The sequence below is a fragment of the Pteronotus mesoamericanus genome, unplaced genomic scaffold, assembly GCF_021234165.1.
Source record: "Pteronotus mesoamericanus isolate MK-2021 breed Mesoamerican mustached bat unplaced genomic scaffold, CSHL_Meso_final scaffold_507, whole genome shotgun sequence".
NCBI lineage: Eukaryota > Metazoa > Chordata > Mammalia > Chiroptera > Mormoopidae > Pteronotus > Pteronotus mesoamericanus.
The window spans coordinates 5,312,690-5,333,078 of NW_026555319.1; the positions used below are offsets into that span (position 1 = coordinate 5,312,690).

At 37.9% G+C, this 20,389-nt stretch overlaps 1 protein-coding gene and 1 pseudogene across 1 annotated transcript in view; both read right to left on the minus strand.

Moving 5' to 3' along the window:
- Positions 1-5,563: 5,563 nt before the first annotated feature.
- The window catches only part of TMEM116 (transmembrane protein 116), a 39,167-nt gene continuing 24,341 nt past the window's right edge, over positions 5,564-20,389 (minus strand). Inside the window, exons 5-11 of the mRNA XM_054593969.1 lie at positions 14,481-14,585; positions 11,582-11,631; positions 10,332-10,415; positions 9,854-9,992; positions 7,978-8,122; positions 7,328-7,401; positions 5,564-6,568 (exon numbers count right to left, since the gene is read on the minus strand). Coding sequence (XP_054449944.1) covers positions 6,362-6,568; positions 7,328-7,401; positions 7,978-8,122; positions 9,854-9,992; positions 10,332-10,415; positions 11,582-11,631; positions 14,481-14,585 — 804 coding nt within the window. The 3' untranslated portion in view covers positions 5,564-6,361. The remainder of the gene's footprint in view (positions 6,569-7,327; positions 7,402-7,977; positions 8,123-9,853; positions 9,993-10,331; positions 10,416-11,581; positions 11,632-14,480; positions 14,586-20,389) is intronic.
- Positions 16,146-17,325, minus strand: LOC129087156 (ADP/ATP translocase 2-like; annotated as a pseudogene).

Here is a 20,389-nt window from a genome sequence, read left to right on the forward strand (position 1 = left end):
ATTTTTCTAATATCTGGTAATGTTGAATATCTTTTAATGTGCTTATTTGTCATCCATATATCCTCTTCAGTGAACTGTCTCATCATGTCTTTTGCCTATTTTCTAATTGGAGTGTTTGCTTTGATATTGTTGAGTAATGAGAGCTCTTTATATATTCTAGGTATGAATCTTTTATCAGATAAGCAGTTTGCAAATATTTCCTCCCAATCTGTAGCTTGCCTTTTCATCCTAACAAAGTCATTCACAAAGCAGAAATTTTTACTTCTGATGCAATCCAATTGATCGATTTTTTTTCTTTTATGGATCATGTTTTTGGTGTCATGTTTAAGAATTCTTTACCAAGCCTTACATCCTGAAGACATTCTATGTTTTCTAAAAAGTTTTATAGTTTTCTATTTTCCAGTTAAATCTACACTCTATTTTGAGGTGATTTTTGTATAAAATGTGAGGTTGAGGTTGAGGTTCATTTTTTTTTTTTAATGTATACCCAACTTTCCAGCACCATTTGTCAAAAAGACTGTCTTTCCTCCATGCAATTATTTTTCCCCTTCGTCAAAAATCTGCTGGTCATACATGTATGGGTTCGCTATTTCTGGGCTTTCCATTCTGTTTCATTGATCTGTGTGTGTCTATCCCATCACCAATACCACAGAGACTTGAAATTGAATAGAACTGGTTCCTCCCATGTTATTCTTTTCCAGAATTATTTAAACTATTCTAGTTCCTTTGCTTTTCTAATTTATATTCACAATAAGTAAATATTTCACAATGTACACACATAACAAATCATCAGGTTGTATACTTTAAATGTATAAATTTTAGTTGTCAATTATACCTCAACAAAACTGAATAGGAAAGCTGAGGAGAAAAAAGGCCAAAAGTTTGACAGAAAAAAGGAGAAAAGACATAAACAGACAATTATTTTAAAATATAAAAATTGCCCTTAAACATATTAAAATGTTCAAACTCATTCAAAATTAGAAATATACAAATTAAACAACACTGACATGCCACTTCTCACTTATCATTTTGGTGAAAATTAAAATGTGTGGCATGGCAACATGCTCTGTCGCTTAGAATGTGGGAAAACAGGTACATTGATAATAGGAATGCAAACTGGAAAAACTCTTCTGAAGGAGAAATTGGTAATGTCCAACAAAGCTACCCATGCAGTTAGCACTGCCTTTCCTTTTCTAGGAATTTGCCTTCAAAAATTACTTATATGCAAGATTATTTTTTGATGCACGTGTATAATTTCAAAATAATGTAAACAACTAAAAGCTCATACATAGGAGAATGTTTGAATACATTATGCTATGTCTACAAAATGGAGTGTTATGCAACTATAAAAAGGAATGAGAAAGATATCTATAGATTGAAATGGAATGATTTAGAAGATGTATATTTAAGTTTAAAAGGGAAAGGGTAAAATGTCATGCCACATTTACATAAGAAGGGCTAAAAGAAAATATACACACATCTACTTATTTGTACAGAAAGAAGTACGGAAAAAATAAACCGTTGAGACTGGTGAACAGAAACTATGTGGAAAGAATGAAGACATGGGGACAGGTTAAAGGCTCACGGAGATATACTCTGAGGACAGTTTTTTGTATAGCACTTTTATAATCATGGTAACATTTTACAAACCAAAAGGAAATACAAAAAGTAACATAAGGGCCTAACTATATTAAAAAATGAATAAATAATATAACCAGACTGGATAGACCTAGATGGGAAAATACTAACCTAAATGATTCTGAAGAACATTATTTTGACCTCATACCACAAGGCTAAAGACAAAAATAACTGAACACAAACATTGTTCTTCAGTTCATATATTTCCTTTTTAAAAAGGCATGGTTTACTTATTCTAAAAATACTTTATATGTATCCCAGGATTGAGCAAATAAGTAAACATATTGTGAATAATGCAGAAAAAAGGAAAAAGGACCGGAGGTTTGAAGTGGGTTGCATGGTAGAGTAGGAAACAGAGCAAAAAGCAATGGACAGCAGACGTCTGTGACCTACCCAGTGATCCACAAGCCCCTGCTCTGGAACCTGTAGTTTCAGTGATTAAAAAGAATAGCAGTTGACAGGAGGGGGAGGCTGATCCATGAGGACAGAGACCAAGGAAAGGTGGTTTGTTTGTTTTTTTCTTTTCTCAGGGCTTGATTCTGAGCCATAGTACTGGGTGGACCTCTGAAAGTTTCCTCTCCTTGGTATACCCCTGTATTAAGATAACAGGAGTGCAGCTAAGAAATGAACACTAAAACTTTTGTTCTTTGAGGGAGGTTGCAAAGTAAGGACACTCCCAAAGAAAGAGAGCACAAGAGGAATAGGAAGAGAAACAACCAAAAGGCAGATGTCACCATGTAACACTCAGAGGTGGGAGCAGCCCTCCTTCTAGCATTCATCATTGTTTTAAGCTTTGGCCAAATGACTGTGTCACCCACAAAGATTTGGGTCCCAGGGAAGGCAACTGAGAGACAGAGATATGGGATCACTAGCTATTTCATTTGGGCCATGACAATGACAATTCTAATTAGTTACTTTCCCTCCCCACCGTCCTTTCTTCTATGAAATCAAATGGTCATGGGTGAGGTTTGAAGTGATTTTTCTTACAGGACTCTCCTGCTGGGATGCTTGAGAATGGGCCCTTTCCATACCAGGTTGCAGGCCATCTTATTGCTGGTAGTAACTATACTTCAAGGGATGCACTGTAAGTGGGAATATCTTTATTATGAGATAGTCATCCCTAGAAACCTAAAGATGTTGAGAGAACTGAAATAAAATGCAGAAAATATGGCCTACATACAAGGAAAATAGAATATTATTAATTTGAAGCAAGAGAAAGGATTATTTGCCATGAACTTCCCTGTTTATATATTTCATAATGGGAAAATGGGCTTGGACATGCCTTTTATTCAGGATGACTGGGTATTCAGAGGGTGACCTGAATTCTCGTGACTATTAACATTTAGAGCTAAAGAGGGTCCTGACCTTACATAGCACTCTTTCACATCAAGCCTATACTTCAAAGAATTTTGAGCATATGATTTATAGCCTATCTTTAAAATCAGGTGAGTCATGTGCAGTCAGTGGAGAAAAACAGTGTGAGATCTTAATCACTTTACAATTTCAGAGCAGAATAGAACCCTCCTCAGTTACTATGTCCCATATGTGCACACTTCCCAAGTATGCAGAAATGTTTATTGTTGTTGATAATAAGTGATTCCAAATAATAGTGTTACCAAGACAACACAGATTTTAATGGATGCCCATGCAATGGTCAACAGGTACATGAGAAAGAGCTAAATGTGAAACTAGGCAGAGAAAAATTTAGTGAAAGTCTCCCTGACCATGCAGGAAATACTTCAAAATTTTGACTGCTGGGGAGACTGGTATCTTTTGAGAAGGGTGAAGCATGATGTTGCTCACGATTACTGGCCAAAGTCTTGAAAAGTACTAGGGCCATGCATTCCTCAGTGATATCTGCACTGCTAAGAATGCAACCAGTTTTGAATCTTCCCTTATGAATATATACATTATGCAGCTCTCTTGGCTCATGAACTTGGCCATAACCTGAGAATGAAGCATGACCATGTGTCCTGTAATGGCTGGACCTTTGTACTACACATGAACTTATTACTGTACATAAGGGCTTCAGCAACTGTAGCTTCCACTAATTCTACTTGCTGTTGCATAAGCACAGAGGGCACTGCCTGTTTCATAAACCTTAGCTCCAAAGTTCCCTTGGAAAGTCATATAGTGGGAATAAGACAGCAGATGAAAGAGAAGAATTTGATTATGGCAGTGTCTTTGATTGTCAAAAGGATCATTGTTGTCTGCCTTCATGACGGCTGAAGAGTTTGAGTTGTGCATTTGGATCCTGATGCAAAAAAACAGATTTCTTTAGGCAACCACACCTTGCCACTTCAGTGTGCATGAGTGTGACCTCCAAGAATACTGTAGAGGTACATACCTTCGTTACAGGCAAATACCTATATTGAAGATGGCACCCGTCGCCAATAACAAGGTTATTGTTACCAGGGCCAGCAGCAAAAGCCTAGAGAATCAGTGTGTTAAAATTTTTGGAAAGGGCACAAAGGTTGCCTGGGAGAGTTGCTATCACTACACGAATACCAAGAGAGACAGGTCTGAGAACTGTGGCAGTGAATATAAAGGGATTTTTAAGGTCTTCAGCAAGTGTAAGGCCAAAGATGTAAAATGCAGGAAACTACCATGTGAAAATATCTAAAGGCTCCCACACAGTGAAAAACATTTCCCAGTTCCTCATGCAGGCCACCTGGTGTTGTGGTGGTAGTTTTTAAGCCACAGACAGGGCTGATGAGAAGAAGCTGAAGGATGATATCCCATGTGGTCCACAGAAGACCCTGCTAAGATACTTCTATACTTCACTATGACTGCAACCTGAACTAGTGTCATGGGAAGGGTATTAGCAACACTTTTTAGAATTGCCACCATGTCTATGTCTATGCTCCTCCTACATGGGAATTCAAGGGTTACGGGGCACAGTGTGTAAATACTGGCCCAGCTTCCCATGTCCCCTCTCAGTATGATAAAATACTGATCATCCTAATCTGGGTCTTACTTACCCTCTTATTATTTCTCATTCCTACTATATTTTTGTTTGCCTACATCCACAGATCTAAGACCAGTGTCAATATAAAAAATTCACCATAAATGCAAGATGAACAAACCTGACAAATATTTGGTAATTACCTTCTTTCTGGTAATTAAACCAAATATAAAGTAATACTGAAAAGATGTTTTTAAGAACTGGACTCCTTAGTTCTGGTGTCCCTCAAGGTCTATGGAGATGAGAATTCTTTCTTGTTTCCATCTATCTTTCTATATGCCCAATGCTTGTTAGCTTTTAAATTAAAAGAAGCATCTCTCTAGGCTAGGCAAATCTTTCTTGTTCTGTGCTACCCAGAAACAGGTTTCCAGAACTTTGGAACAATGAGAGGACTTAAGATGTAATGTTGACAGAAAAAGATCATGTTACCTTCTTAGTAAGGCTGAATCTCATGGCCTAAAATCTAAACAGCTTTATTATTGAGCTCCCTAAGATTCCTAAGGAGAGTTCCTTACGAAAATTCTCTGGAGCTTACTTTTCAGAGTATCCTAATAAATCCACTATTGTAATATGCTCCATCAATTTTTTTTTAATCCTAACGATTTTGCTTTGAACTGACCGGGAATTTATCAGGTGAGAAGCATTTGATTATGAGTTACATATGTTTTGTTGTCATTCCAGTCACTTTGTCCACCTGGCTTTCCCCTTTGTTTTGGCGTGATAGTACCTGATGTTCTGGTCTCAGCTTGGACTTGTTCATAACTTAACTGGAGAGATCAAACATCACTTGTTAAGCAATTAAGGAGTGAGAAATAGATTAGACATTCCTACCCTTAAATGAGGCTCTGTAGTCTAGGAATCTTTTCTTTCCCCAAAAGGTTCAAATTCTACTCGTTAGTCATTCATTCATTTGTTTATTCATTTATTCTACAAACATATTTAGCACTGTTAGGTTGAACAATGTAAAATTGATATTAGACTATTTTCATCTACAAAAATGGCAAATTCATATATTTCAACCTAATTCAATATCCAGGCACTATTAAACCTACTTAGGACTTCTGCTTATAAATGACAGCTTAGAGATTTTAATCCCTAGAGTTTCTGTTAGTCATGATTTCTCTCTTAAATCTTGTTTTCCCCTTCAAAAGACTGGCCTTAATTTTCTAGAGTAGGATGGTCCCTATTGTCAAGGCCTAGAACAGCACTGAACATGAGACTAAAATGTAGTGTATCTGAGGATTCCATTGTCACTTTTTTTTACAGATGTTGTGTTTGTTTATTCTGAGTTTCCAAACTAATTCAAAGAGAAGAAATCCAGAATTTTCTTTGTCCAGTCTCAGAGACAGTACAGCAATGATGAGATCTGAGAAAATTGTTGCATGTCACTCTACTTCACTTGCAACCAAGGAGTAGAGAGCCTGGGAGTGGCATCTTTAAATAATAAACTGGAATTAATTTTTTTCTAGAAAAGACTTAGATAAATAATATTATTCATTGAGGTAATATGAGTCCATCTCTTAGATGGAAAATGACTGCATCTCCCTGAACAAAGACTTTAAGAATCACTAGTGAATCTGAAAATAATGAAGAGATCCTGCCCAATTTGCCTAGAATGGCTGCTAACCATGGCACTATATTCCCTTTCACTTCCATAGTTTAAGGCAGGGTTAGAAAAGACTTAAGATGTTCCCCCAACACTCTTCCCAGTCCCTTAGTGTGGTATAACTCCAGTTCCTGTATTCTGGAACTATAGTTTCAAAGAATGGTGGAGGTGTTGGTAGCAAAAGCAAGGGCAGACTCCAGTGGATCTGGGCCCCTGCTATAGAATCTCTTCTGTGAGCATAATAATGGTGTCTGGGTGTCTGCATCACGCCGAGCCTCTTGCTTTAGTTGAAAGAACTTGTACTGTGTCCATCCATATACGCCACAGTTGAGCAGACCCTGGGATGATGCTGTTAGAGCCTGGAGGAGATGAAGGGGTGATGGAGCCCATCCTTCAGGCTTTCAGAGATCCAGGGAATAGTCCCTATTTCCCTATTATAAAGCATTGTTATACCTCCTTTATCTCATACATCAAGATCTGGTGTCCATTTTTATTATTTTTCTAGCTTTTCCTGAACTCACTCTTCACACTGTACTTTATCATGGATGATTGAGAGTTGGTCATCTCCTAGTATACATATAAGGACAATGAAGTGGTTTCAATGTCCCTCTTCATTGTCTCATCTCCCACGTTAGGTTTGAGAAAACTGCCCTATCAGCATAGTCAGCTAGCCCTTCTTAAATCTGATAAAGGAGGAAAAGAGAGAATCATTCCATTTCTCTACTACTCCCTCTCCATTCACCTACAATAGCTAATTTTTCCTTTTCGGTTCACTCTGGATGGATGGGAGAGAATCAGGTCACTATTAGTGTTTCATAAGAACATTTGTTGGTAGGTCTTGTTTTTTGTTACTCATCCCATAAAAACACATCAATAAAATGAAGTTGACCAGATATACATACGCTCTGAAATGCATGGGAGCACTTTCACAAAAGTGTCTATCTCATCTGTGAGGAAAAGTTTACATTCTTCATAACTAAATACAAATAATAGGTTTTCTCTTTTGCAATGTAGAAATAAATACCCTAAAGGGAAAAATTGTGCTTACAGAGTAACGGCAGTATAAGAGAATAGGAAGAGAGGGTGTGAAAACAGATGTTGAATGTTGAAGATGTTACCTGGAGAACATAGAAGGCCATGTGGAGGTTGGTGTCCTGTGGCTTGATCAGCTTTATGATCACCAGAATGACAGCTGTGAAAATACAAAGTATAAATCTTATTGCCAGCCCCAGCTGCCTGAGCATAAAAATCTTCTGTTTACATGCCTAAGCATTGTTAGAATGGAAGCTAAAGGCATAATGAAGATCAGCAGTGAAATTAAGCAGTTATATAAATGACTGGGCCTTGGGTCTCTGACTTTTACTCCTCATTGATTAAACTTTGCAGATTGTTAATGTAGCAATGGTGGCAAGACATACTACAGGGAATTACACTTTTTAGCATTTTAGAGTTTACCAGGCTCTTTCATAACCATTATCCAATCTGATCCTCAAAACTGTATGTAGCAGGAAGGACAGGTGTTAATATCTCTGAGTTCTGTCAGGACATTTCCTTTCATATCAGGTTGCATCACATGTCTAATTATCTTAATTTCTAAAACATAAGAAGTTAAGGAGGTTGGGTAAAACTGGAAATATGGGTGGTACCAACTCAAATTTTACAAGCCAAATAATAATTTGCAGTCATCCTTCTTGGTGAGGCCATTTTGCTTGATCAGAACCCAGTAGTACTCTCTTCACTGCCCAGCTCTTTCCATTAAGATACCCACCTGGGCCCCAGCAGCAAAAGAAGGCCACTGGGTAGAAACGCACTCGCTGCTCTGCAATATGAATCACTGCCCACTGCTCACTTCCCAGAAAGCCAGTCGATTTCACAAACTTCTTATACAGTGTCTGGGCTTGGATGAGTAAGACCTAGATATGAGTACAGCAGTGAGCAGTTTGTCGAAGGCTTAATAATTTCCCAAGTCTATCCTCCTATCATTTTAGATGGCCCATTCTCTTTGGATCTGACAACAGGAAAGGCCATTCTTCTGCCTTTACTATCTGAGACTAGCCTTTTTCTGAGAGAAAATTATCTTCAGAATGAACTTTTGCTTGGCTAGGGAAATGGACATATATTAGCCAAACTTGTGGTTACCATGTTCAAAACATGAACCTTACATCAACCTTCAGGATTTTTTTCCTCATTGAGGCTGATCACAATATGCATGAGAAGTTAAAGTTAAGATCTGACCAGTCTTTAAAATACTTTATTAGAGATTGTTTTAAAAAGTGTTCCATGCTTAATATCCTTGAAATAAATACTTCAGCATTGTGACTGAGCTTAAATTCTCAATTCAAAGCAAAAGAAGTCTCTTCTTGCCCTTAGATGGAAAATAAATTGCTTTCCCCTTCTTTTTAATACTATCTTTATAGGGTTTGGCTAATGAAAGAAACATACATCAGTTCAGAAGTCCAATGTGCTTTCTCTGGCGAGCAAATTAGGTAATAATCTTGGTAACAAACCTGACCAAATTTGAAACTTTTCCCTAATAATCTAGATCCACAGTCTAAATTAACAACTAATTACTTTAGTTATCTAGTTTCCTTTTCCTACAGATATAGGAATCAAAAGAAGGCTTGAACTTACTTGAGAATGCTTAAAGCTAGTAGAATCAGTTAATCATCTGTTGACTAAAAGAGAATCAGAATGCTAATTCTGAAAGTCCTTTGAAGCCTGTATTATTCTAAAGAAGCAAACAGGAATGCCTAGGGTACCAGGCTACATCTCTCTTATCAATCACTTCTAAATATAAGCCATCAAAGCCATTTTAATAAAAATAATCACTGTGCCACTGTGTACTCTTTACAAAGTTGCTGATTTGAACTACACTATCTCTATAACTTATATTTGAATTGCCAAAGGAAATTGTCCACAATATACTTGGTTCACGTGTGCTAACTGTGCTCAGAAACAAAACATATTTGTGGGATACATTTGGTCTGCAGGGAGATAGTTTGTAATTCCTGAACTAGCATATAAAGAGAAGAGAAAATGATACTGAAAAATAGATATGGCATATTAGAAGGTATATTTGCTTGCTTACTGATTTTGTACTAGGCAGTTATGTATAAATAACATACTGTCCCACTGCTGATTATTTTAATTATACATCATTCTAATGATGTCAGATGAGTATCTAATAACTGCCTGAGCCACTTAGCAGCTTAACACTGGTTAGACAAAACATAAATGCAAATTTATGGCTAATAAAGAATTGAGAAAGGAAAACTCTTTCATTATTTGGAAAATTAAACCAAAGCTCAAGTCCTATGTTCCAGAGTGTCATTCTATATAAAGGATATACATCCTAGTTTTCTGCTCTGATCCTTAATGAGGATCCAGAAGAGCATATACTAGTTCCAGAATGAGGATAATTCCCATGGAATGAATACAGGCTCTTTTTCCCACTCATCATTTGATCTTGGAAAGTCCAAAGGACTGAGGTAGTAATTAAATTGTCAGTATCTCCTAGCCACTTTCTTAATTCTAAGACTACAGAAAGCAACTCTTGACCTCATCTTTCCCAGGCCTTGAAAGTACTATCCCATCCCTGCCTATTCCTGCTTCTTTCCATAAAGGCAGGTAAGGTGTCACCATACCACTATGATGAAGAGGCTTAGCAGGAAGCTGGCCAGGAAAATGGTGAGCCCATAAAAATAAAGTGTGCTACAGACTGATGTGTTGGCAGAAGGCAGGAGTTCAGCCATGGCTGATGGCGGTGAGTGCATCAGGATACACCTAGGAAGAGAATCAATGGACAAGAGTACTGTTACAGATACAAAATAAGAGACATATCTATCAGTGCAACAGAAGTTCATGAATATGCAATTTTACTTATCATTTTGCTAATCCTTGTCCATAACACTTCATTCCTTCTCATAGACACATTATCTTCTAGTAACTTTGTGCTATATTTCCATTTATGTATTTTCAGCCTTGACTACATGTTATTCCATAGCCTATTTTGAATATGAGCTCCTTGGTCAGAATGTATGTAGAAAGTCATCTTCCATCTATATTTATAGAAAAGAATAGGTGTTGACTACCATGTAAATGATAGATTTGGTCCTTACTCACCTGTGGCTCTGGCTAAAGTTGAGAAAACATTCACTGACATTGCCCAAACAGAATACAGGTATCATCAATAGCAGAGGTATCAGGCTGGGAGGAAAAAAAACAACAACTTATCACCCTAATATTCAGACCTTTTCATGCCCTTTTCCATTTGCAAAATATTATCCTGTTCTTCTCTCATCTCCATTACCCCACCACTCTCCACTAATACATACATATTAATTTCTCCAAGAAAAATACCTTAAAAACTGTAAGTATACCTTCTTTTCCAATTTCTGGGGAAGCAAGGTGAGGAATGCATTTTTTTGTGTGTGAGGAATACAATTTATAGATAGGGTAATGAACCCGAACCCAGTTTCATAAAGGGTCTCTAGGAGCACTGGCTGGTGTGGCTCAGTAGATTGAGCACCAGTCTGTGAATCAGAAGGTCACAGGTTTGATTCCCAGTCAGGACACATGCCTGGGTTGCAGGCCAGGTCCCAGCTTGGGGGTATGCAACCGATCAATGCTTCCCTCCCTTCCCCTCACTCTAAAAATAAATAAATAAATAAAATATCTTTTTAAAAGAGTTTCTGGTGTTATGTGAATCAAAGTGGAAGAAAAAAATTAACAAGGAGCTCTGTGCTCGCTCAGTCTGTTTCACTTGCCATGGTGACCAGAAATAATTTCATTCTCATAAACCCGTTCCTGGGAGCTTTTCCAAAGTATACCTTTAAGATTTTATTTATTTATGTTCCAGCCTGGTGCTCAATTCACTGAGCCATACCAGCCAGGGCTCCAATGTATATCTTTATATCCAGTTACTTATCTAGAGAGAAAGATCCAAGAGTAAAAGTTTCAAAATCTAAAACCAACTCTGTAGTGACCACTTAAATGAGATCCAGACCCTTTCTTTAATAATTTAAAGAGTTTCACCTAATGATATAAAGTTGATGAGATCTTGAAAGCTGTCTATTACAACTTTTATGATATTTGAAAAGGAATTAGAAGTCCAAAGACTTAGAGACATATTTGAAGGTCACATGGAGTTGATAGAATTGAGGCTAAAATCCAAATCTGTAACTTCAAACTGTTTGCCTATCCTATCTGAGAAAATGGAACCAAAGACCATGTATTACTCAGTAAGGTTCCATGAGGACCTATGCATGACAAACTCAATGGAAATAAGGGCCAATGCTCTCCTTTTTGTTCCCACCTAGGCCTCAGAATAATGACAATCCACACCTTCCTAGGAAAGAAAGCAAAAGTCTTACCTTGACAAAATGATGGCTATCTGACCAACTTGACAAGTATTATCTATAACCTATGAAAAGAATAAAGTGAGTAATGTCTTAGGATACTGCCAAACATTATAATAAATACCATGTCATCATTTACCACTTGACAGAACTAAAATTCCCAAGAGACAGTTTGCTTCAGTTAGGCAATACTTGCCATAAAATTCAATGAAATCGATCCTTAGCATTGGAGATAAGAGAATTTTATCACTCTTATTATGTTATAAAAAAGACAACAGCCACAAAGAGACCCTGCAGGAAGTAGCTTAACATGAGATTTGGATACCAGAACAAATTCTCTTAAAAAAAAGGCAAATGGAAAATCACACAATGTTCCATCTTCTAATAACAGTTCAATCTTCTTTTATATCCAGGTAGGTGTGGCTTTTTCACTCGTTAGGGGTGGAGTGGAAGTCTATGTATAAGATGACCAGCAGAAGGCATAATAAGCCAGGGTTAGCATAGTAAGGGCAGGGTCAAAGGAACTGTTTGGATAAACCCTGTGGCAGAATAACCTCTCCCAAATTCTAGTCAGTCTCTTAGTTTGTGGGTGAATGAATGAATTAAAAACTTGAAATATTACCCCTTAAAGACTGTCGAACTTTTTAAACATTCATCTACTTGAAGGAGGAAAATGAGTTTCTTTGTATTACTTTACAGCTCTAGGATTCTAGGATTATTTAGACAAACATATAAAAGGATACATAACTATGGGCATGGGTGATTTTAACATTGTAGGGAGTCAAGAGATTATACAAATTTAAAATACAGAAGAGTAAATATATGTGTTGAATCCTCGGAGGTAAACGAGAGAAAAAGGTGCCAGAATATAGTCCTGTGCTTTTCAATACAATGTAATTAAATTAAGATTAAACAAAATTAAAAATTCAGTTCCTCAATCACACCAGCTGCATTTAAAGTGCTCAACAGCTGCACATGGCCAGTGGCTACTGAACTGGAGAGTACATAAAGCATTTGATCACTGAAAACAATTCTACTGAGCGCTTATATAGACTGCAATGTCTTATCCAGAATGCTGAATAAGAGGTTTCTTCAGGTTATTTTTCTCAATGATTTCCCCACTGCCCTTTCTTCTTACAGTAAAAAGAAAAGTTTTAAGAGCATTCTATGCCTCTGCGCTCCTCCAACAATGTGTATCTAGAACAAGGCTAGGAACATAATTATTCTCTTAAGAAGAAAGAGTATCTTTTTGAGTCAGTCAGTCAGATTAGGATTTGACTATCACAGCATTTTAGAGCTAGAAGGGACATTAAAGATCACAACAGACCAACACATAATTTTATGATGAAGACTGAGGCCCAAGAAAGGGAAATGATGTGCTTAAGGTCATACAGGAGGCCAATGACAGAACTGGGTCTAGAAGGAGGATCTCCTGATTCCCCTTTAAATACTCTTTTCATGATACTATAGTCCTATTTATTTATTCAAGAAATATTAAGTTTCATGATGTGCATGACAGTATACCACTTTCATTTGTCCTAGAACTGATCTGTAGGCTCTAGAGAAAGAGAGATTGGGAGGAGTTCATGATTCATTTACTCCATGGTGCCTTAAAAATAAAATCCCCTTCAAAAAATCATGACAGAATGAATACTGTAGAAATAAGAAGACTGGAATATTTAGTGAAATATGTATAATAATATTTAAGTGTATGATGACATTTAAATAAATGAAAATTGCTAACATCATAAAAATTTCTGCTAAGATCACTTAATGATAAATTGAGTCAGAAATAAGATACAAAGTGTACCATACAATGCAATACTATTAAGCAATAAAAAGGAGTGATTTACTTACACAATGCTACAATGGATATACTTCAAAAGCATTTAGCTAAGTGAAATAAACCAGACGTAAGAGACTATATATTGTGTGATTCCATCTATACAAAATGTCCAGAAAAGGATAATCTATAGAGACAGAAAGTAGATTAGTGGTTGCTTAGTACAGAGGGTGGGAAAGGGATTAACAGTAAATGGTCATAAAAGATTTTATTGGAGTGAAAAAATATTTGGAAATTTTTATGATAATGACTGTATAATCTGATAAGTTTATTTCTTATATTTTAATTGAATTTATTTAATGGAGTGACACTGTTAGTAAAATGTAGGCTTCAGGGGTACTATTCTATAATACATCATCTGTATATTGTATCGTGTGTTCACCACCCCAAGTCAAGTCTCCCATCACCATGTGTCCCTCCTTTACCCTCTCCTACCTCCTCCTGACCCCACTTTTCCTCTGGTAATCATCATACTGTTGTCTCTCTATGAGGGTTTTTTTTTCCCCTTAATTCCTTTACCTTTGGATAAGTTTAACTTGAAAAACCATTGAATTGTATACTTAAAATGAGTGAATTATGTGATACATAAAATATGCATACACAAAAAGAGTCCAGATGTACTGACTTAGTGTTCTCCTTTCTTGCATAATTGTAATCCTAGGCAGTGCCTGAAACTGTGAACCAAAGAAAGACAGACAACTAACTGTTCCTTGGGTTAATCTTGTTTTCTGATTACCACACATTAATTCCTCTGCCCTTCTGTGAACTAGTACCTGTTACTCACACATTTCCCTTACTGGATACAACCCAGTAGGAATGGCAACACTGTACATAATGTTTCCTATAATCTAATCAAGCGCGGGCGTGTGCACGCGCATTCGTGCGTGCGTGCGTGTCTTCAGAGAAGAGGAAATCATGTCAACAGAATGAGAACCAGTGAGAATATGTTTTTTTTCTTTTATTAACCTCCATGAATTCACCTAGCCAGTGCTGAGTGCTTACACTTTATCAAGGATATGTGGGTTTGTTTTAGCATACTATTCTTAACTATTAGCTCTGAATAAAACTTACCAGGGAAAATGTGCTCTGTCCACTCTGGGTGTGTTTCATCCTTAGCTCTTTGTACAGATACCAGATGTAATTGACGGTGTAGAGAAATGAGGAAATGTAGAATATCTAGGTGGAAATCAAAACATCCCATCATAACTGCCCCACTCTTGACCTCCTTTGATTTATTCCATTATTTTTTACTATAGGAATCCAACCTACTGTTCTATTAGCAACTTACCATCTAGTATCCATACCATGTAAAACATAAAAATTATACCCGTCTACCTAAAACATGTCCCAGCTTCCTTATTTTATCCTTTTAGCTGTTCACAGGAACCACAGCATTATCCAAATCTTCTCACTTAACTTCTCTACTTTTATAAAGATGCCATAGAATCTTTTTCTATTTTATTTTTTTAATTGAAAACACCATAAGGATTTCCATTTCTATTTTTTATTAAATTTATTGAGGTGAGATTCGTTAATAAGATTATATTGGTTTCAAGTGTACATCTCTATGATACATGATCTGTATATTGCACTGCATTCCCACCACCCAAATTCAGATTGTCTTCTGTCACCAAATATTTGACATCTTTTACCCTCTACTATCCCTCATCCCCTTCCCTCTGGTGACCATCATACCATTGTCTGTGCCTATGAGTTTGTGTTTTTTTTTTCTTGTTTGTTCATTTGTTGATTTCAGTTTTAAATGAGCAGAGGATCTGAACAGATACTTCCTCCAAGAAGGCATACAAATGGCCAACAGATATATGAAAAGATGCTGAACTTCACTAACAGAGAAATGCAAATCAAAACTATCATGAGATACTACCTCCTGTTAAAAGGGCTATTATCAACAAGGTAAGTGATAACAAGTGTTGGAGAGGTTGTGGAGAAAAAGGAACCCTCATTCATTGCTGGTGGGAATGTAAACTGGTATAGCTACTATAGAAAACGGTATGGAAGTTCCTCAAAAAATTAAGAACAGAGTTACCATATGATCCAGCAACCCTCTGTTGGTATCTACCTGAAAAATTTGAAAACATTTATTTGGAAAAACATAAGCTCCCCTATGTTTATTGCAGCATTATTCACAGCAGCTTCATGGAAGGATTTCTACTTCTAATAATGATAGCCTAGGCTATCTGAACCAACCTTTTGACTCAAAAGAATTCAACATGCTAGATGCAACCGGTGCTTTCTATTTTATCATTCACCGGTTTTTAGTAATTTGCTTATAATGTGCCTTGGTGTGTTTTCTGCTTTCCTTTCCTTTCTTTTTCTTTTCTTTCTTTCTCTGTCTCTCTCTCTTTCTTTCTTTCTCCTTCCTTCCTAAGATATATTAAAATATAATTGTTTTTATTTTGTTTTTAAGTTTATTTTAATTTTTCACCTACAGTTGACATTCAATATTATATTAGTTTCAGGTGTACAGCACTGTGGTTCATATGCTTGTATTTGTTAAGCTTCTCATATATAATGGTTTACATTTTCATCAAATTTGGAAAAATTTTGGTTATTGTTTACTCAAATGTATTTATCAAATAACTTTGAGTCCTTTTATCTAACATTTAAGAGAAATGATGGTTTATAATAGGAAATAATGTCCCCTAAGTTACATGTCTCTCCAACATTGGAAAATTTTATACTTGATTTGATTCACTTGTCTTCCCCTCTCCTCCTGCCACTTTTCTTTTTATTTTTTATTTTATACTTCAGATATTTTTTATTTCTTCAAATTTGTTGTTTATCAGGAGTGACTGAAATAAAAAATATAATTGAGTCCCACCATCACCATGGAAATGGCTTTAAGAGAAACCTGGTCAGATGAATATTATTGCTTCCCATTTCAACCAGTAAATAGTTACCATTGATCAATAGACAGCCAACAACAGTCTGTCAAGAATGCTCAAGATATGTTACATAATACAACATGCCTGTTCACGGGGTGGGGAGGAGGAAGACTATGAAATAATATATGTGAACTTCTTGATTTCATCATACAAGACAAGCACAAAAGCACCACCCATGCCTCTGAGAACATTGGACCATATACCCTTGAAAAAAGCTTTGCTCCTTCCTCACGAGCAATTTTCCTCCAGCAGTCGAGTGTGCCTGTGTACATGATGTCAGTTCCTTTGCGCCCTGACTGCATCATCATGCAGCGATGAACAGTGTCAAAAGGGTAAGAAGTCAACCCAGCCACTGCTGTGACGGACTATGCGATCATCCAGCTGATGAAGATGTGAGTATTCTTGGGATCTGGAAGCATTCCCTTTGCAGTGTCATAGATACCAAAGTAGGCAGCTCGGTAGATGATAATACCCTGCACAAACACATTAAAGCCTTGGTACAGGCCCTTGATCCCATCAGATTTGTAGATCTTAATCAGGCAGTCCCCGAGGCGTTTGAATTCCCTTTCAGCTCCAGCTTTGCCCACATCAGCTGCTAGACGGGTACGGGCAAAATCAAGAGGATACACAAAACACAAAGAGGTGGCTCCAGCAGCACCACCTGATGCCAGATTTCCTACAAAGTAGTGCCAAAACTGGGTTCTCTTGTCCACACCACCCAGGAAGATCTGCTTGTATTTATCTTTGAAGGCAAAGTTGAGAGCCTGGGTGGGGAAGTATCTGATGACATTGGCCAGGTTACCGCACCAGAATGACAGGACTCCCTGCTCCTTGGGGATACGAACCACGCAGTCTATAATGCCCTTATCTGCGGTGATTTGCTTACTGGCATGCTGCACCTGCAGCAGCAGCTTGCCCCGCTCGATGGGCGCTACCGCTGTCTTGGAGATGGCCACGGCCACTCCACCTGCCAGGAAGTCCTTGGCGAAGGACACAGCAGCATCTGTCATGTTGAAAGGAAAGAAGGGGCGGGAGAACGCAGGATTTGGTTTGTAACCGGCCGGGACTCCCGGGCTCTAGCTCCTCCTGCCACTTAAAGAGAATGGCCATTCTATGATGAGAAAGCAGAAGTCCTAAGAAGCAATAGGTAATTTCAGGTACGCCCAGTAGAGGGAACCAGGATGTCATTTTACTCATATCTGATTGCTTCTCTACCCTCACACTAGACATATATATAATATTCTAAATTTGGCCTTTCTTACACAGTTTTCAGATTTAAAAAATGTGTTCAAGCATAAGAGATATTGTTGTTAATAACCCTGGCCATTGTGATTAATGTTAACATTCTTCAATATCAAACAGAAGTGACTAATTTATAAATTTATCATCTTAACTACTTTATATTCTTTTGAGAAACTCAAGACTCATCACCTCTATCATTTTTATTCTCCTAAAATCCCAGTGAGGCAAATAGCTATTGAATAACTACCATTTACAAAGAAGAAGAACCTCTGCATGCCTCTCATATAATAGGAAAGACAAGAACCTTCTACTCAATCTTATATTTGTATAATGCTTTATAACTTAAAAGTAATTTTACATATAGGCTGACATTTCATCTTATTTTTGTGATAAGGAAACCAAGTCTATAACTGAATTCATTTTTTAATTTAATTTTATTGGTTATGCTATTTCAGTTGTCCCAACTTTTCCCTCTTTGCCCCATTCCACACGGCACCCCCAACTCCCTCAGGCCATCTCCACACCATTGTTCATGTCCATGGGTCGTAAGTTCAAGTTCTTTGTCTACTCCATATTTCCTATACTGTATGCTACATCCCCATGGCTACTCTGTAACTACCTATTTGTACTTCTTAATCCCCTCACCTCTTCACCCATTCCTCCCAACACCCTCTTCCCATCTGGCAACCATCAAAACCCTCTCTGTATCCATGATTCTGTCTCTGTTCTTCTTGTTTGCTTTCTTTGTTTTTTAGCTTCAATTGTTGAGATATATGTATTTGTTGCCATTTTATTGTTCATAGTTTTGATCTTCTTTTTCTTCCTTAAGTCTCTTTAACATTTCATATAATAATGGCTTGGTAATGATGAACTCCTTTAGTTTTTTCTTGTCTGGGAAGCTTGCTCTTTCTCTTCTCCTTCTGGCACCCCCTGATGCAAATGTCAGAATGCCTGAAGTTGTCCCATAGGCTGCTTACGCTGTCATCATTTTTTTTTATTCTTTTTTTTTTCTTGTTCTGATTGGTTGTTTTTACTTCCTTATGTTCCAAATCATTGATTTGATTCTTGGCTTCACCCACTCTATTGTTGTTTCCCTGTAAAATGTTCTTTATTTCAATTCATATATCCTTTGTTTCTGACTGGATTTTTATATGCTGTGAAGGTCCTCATCAAGTTCCTTGAGCATCCTTATAATCAATGTTTTGAATTCTGTATTTGATAGATTGCTGATATCCCTTTTGTTTAATTCTTTTTCCTTGAGTTTTGATCTGTTCCTTCATTTGAGCCATGTTTGTCTCCTCATTTTGACAATCTCCCTGTGTTTGTTTTTATGTATTAGGTAGAGCTGCTATGACTCCCAGTCTTGGTAGCGTGGCCTAATGTAGTAGGTGTCCTGTAGATTCCAATGACACAGCCTCCCATCACCCAAGCTCAGATGCACCCTTCGTGTGGGCTGAATACACCCTCCTCTTGTAACTGGGCCTTGATTGCTGTTGGCAGGTAAATGGGAGGAATTTACCCAGGCCAGTCAGCTGCAAGGACCAGCTATGACCTCTGTTCACCAATCTCCACCCTCTGTGAAGGATCAGCTGTGCAGGGGCAGGGTGGTGGTGTTCTGATGTGGTCTGTAGCTGTACACTGGGTGCGCAGACCCTGGGGTTTCCCTTGGTGGTGCATCCAAGGGCAGGACCCACCTGTGTTTTGCCTGGAGCCACCAGGCCTGAGCTATAAAACAATTTGAGATGGTTTTTACTTGTGCTGGGCTTGGAGATTCCCAGGCAAAGCCAAGCTGTGAATCTAGGCTGGCTGCTGCTAGTGCCGGGACTGGGTCCATTTAGTAAGAATTATTGGGGCTGGGACCTCACTGAGGCCAGCTATTGCTCATTTGAGAGGATTTAGTTAGTTGTGAAGCATGAGCCAAGACCAGCCATTCATATGGAAAAGTTTCTGTTAACAGCTTGGGTGGGCCCATAAGTTGGGTGAGGTGGAGTCTCAGGGGATCTCTAGGGGAGAGCAAATAGCGTTAGCCAGGTTGATGGAGTCTCAGATATGGCACCTGCCTGATGGATCTGTGGTTCTGTGGGCTTCTGTCCACCTTTCTGTGTGGAAGAAAGCTATCCCCCCAGCTCTTGCCTTGATGCCATACACTTCACTTCCTTCTTGTATGCCACTGGTTCCTTTCAGGCTGCTACCCTGATGCTAGAGCTCACAGGGAGTGAATATTTGTAGGTTAGTCCATGTGTGGGTTCTTTAAGAGGAAATGCTTGGGACTCCAGAAGTTTCTTCTACCAACTGAGGTCCCACTGGTTTTTGCAGCCAGAAATTATGGGGACTTATCTTCCTGTCACCAGAACGCTGGCCTAGGGAGCCTGGTGTGGAGCTGGGACCCTTGTTCCTTAGCTATACCTTGCAAATTTTTATCCACCACATGTGCACATGGGACCAGCCTGTTCCGTCTCCACCCCTCCCACCAGTCTGGATGGATGTGGTTTCTTTAATTCCGTAGTTGTCAGCCTTCCATTCAACTCAATTTCTTATGGTTCTGCATGATGGCTGTTCTATAATTTAGTTGAAATTTTAATGTGGCTGTCTGAGGAAGCGAGCCATGCCTACCTATGCTGCCATCTTGATTGGAAGTCTTCAATTCATTTTTAAGTGCCTCATTTAAGGTCTGTTACATGGCAAAAACAATTTGGCTTCTATAATTAAATTAATAAAAAACTAAGGTAAGACATTATTTGCTCAAAATCTCCCCTACACAAGCCTAAAGCAGATCCAACAAGGTAACTCAAGTCCTGATTTTCTTCGGATCATTTAAAAAAAAATTGGAAG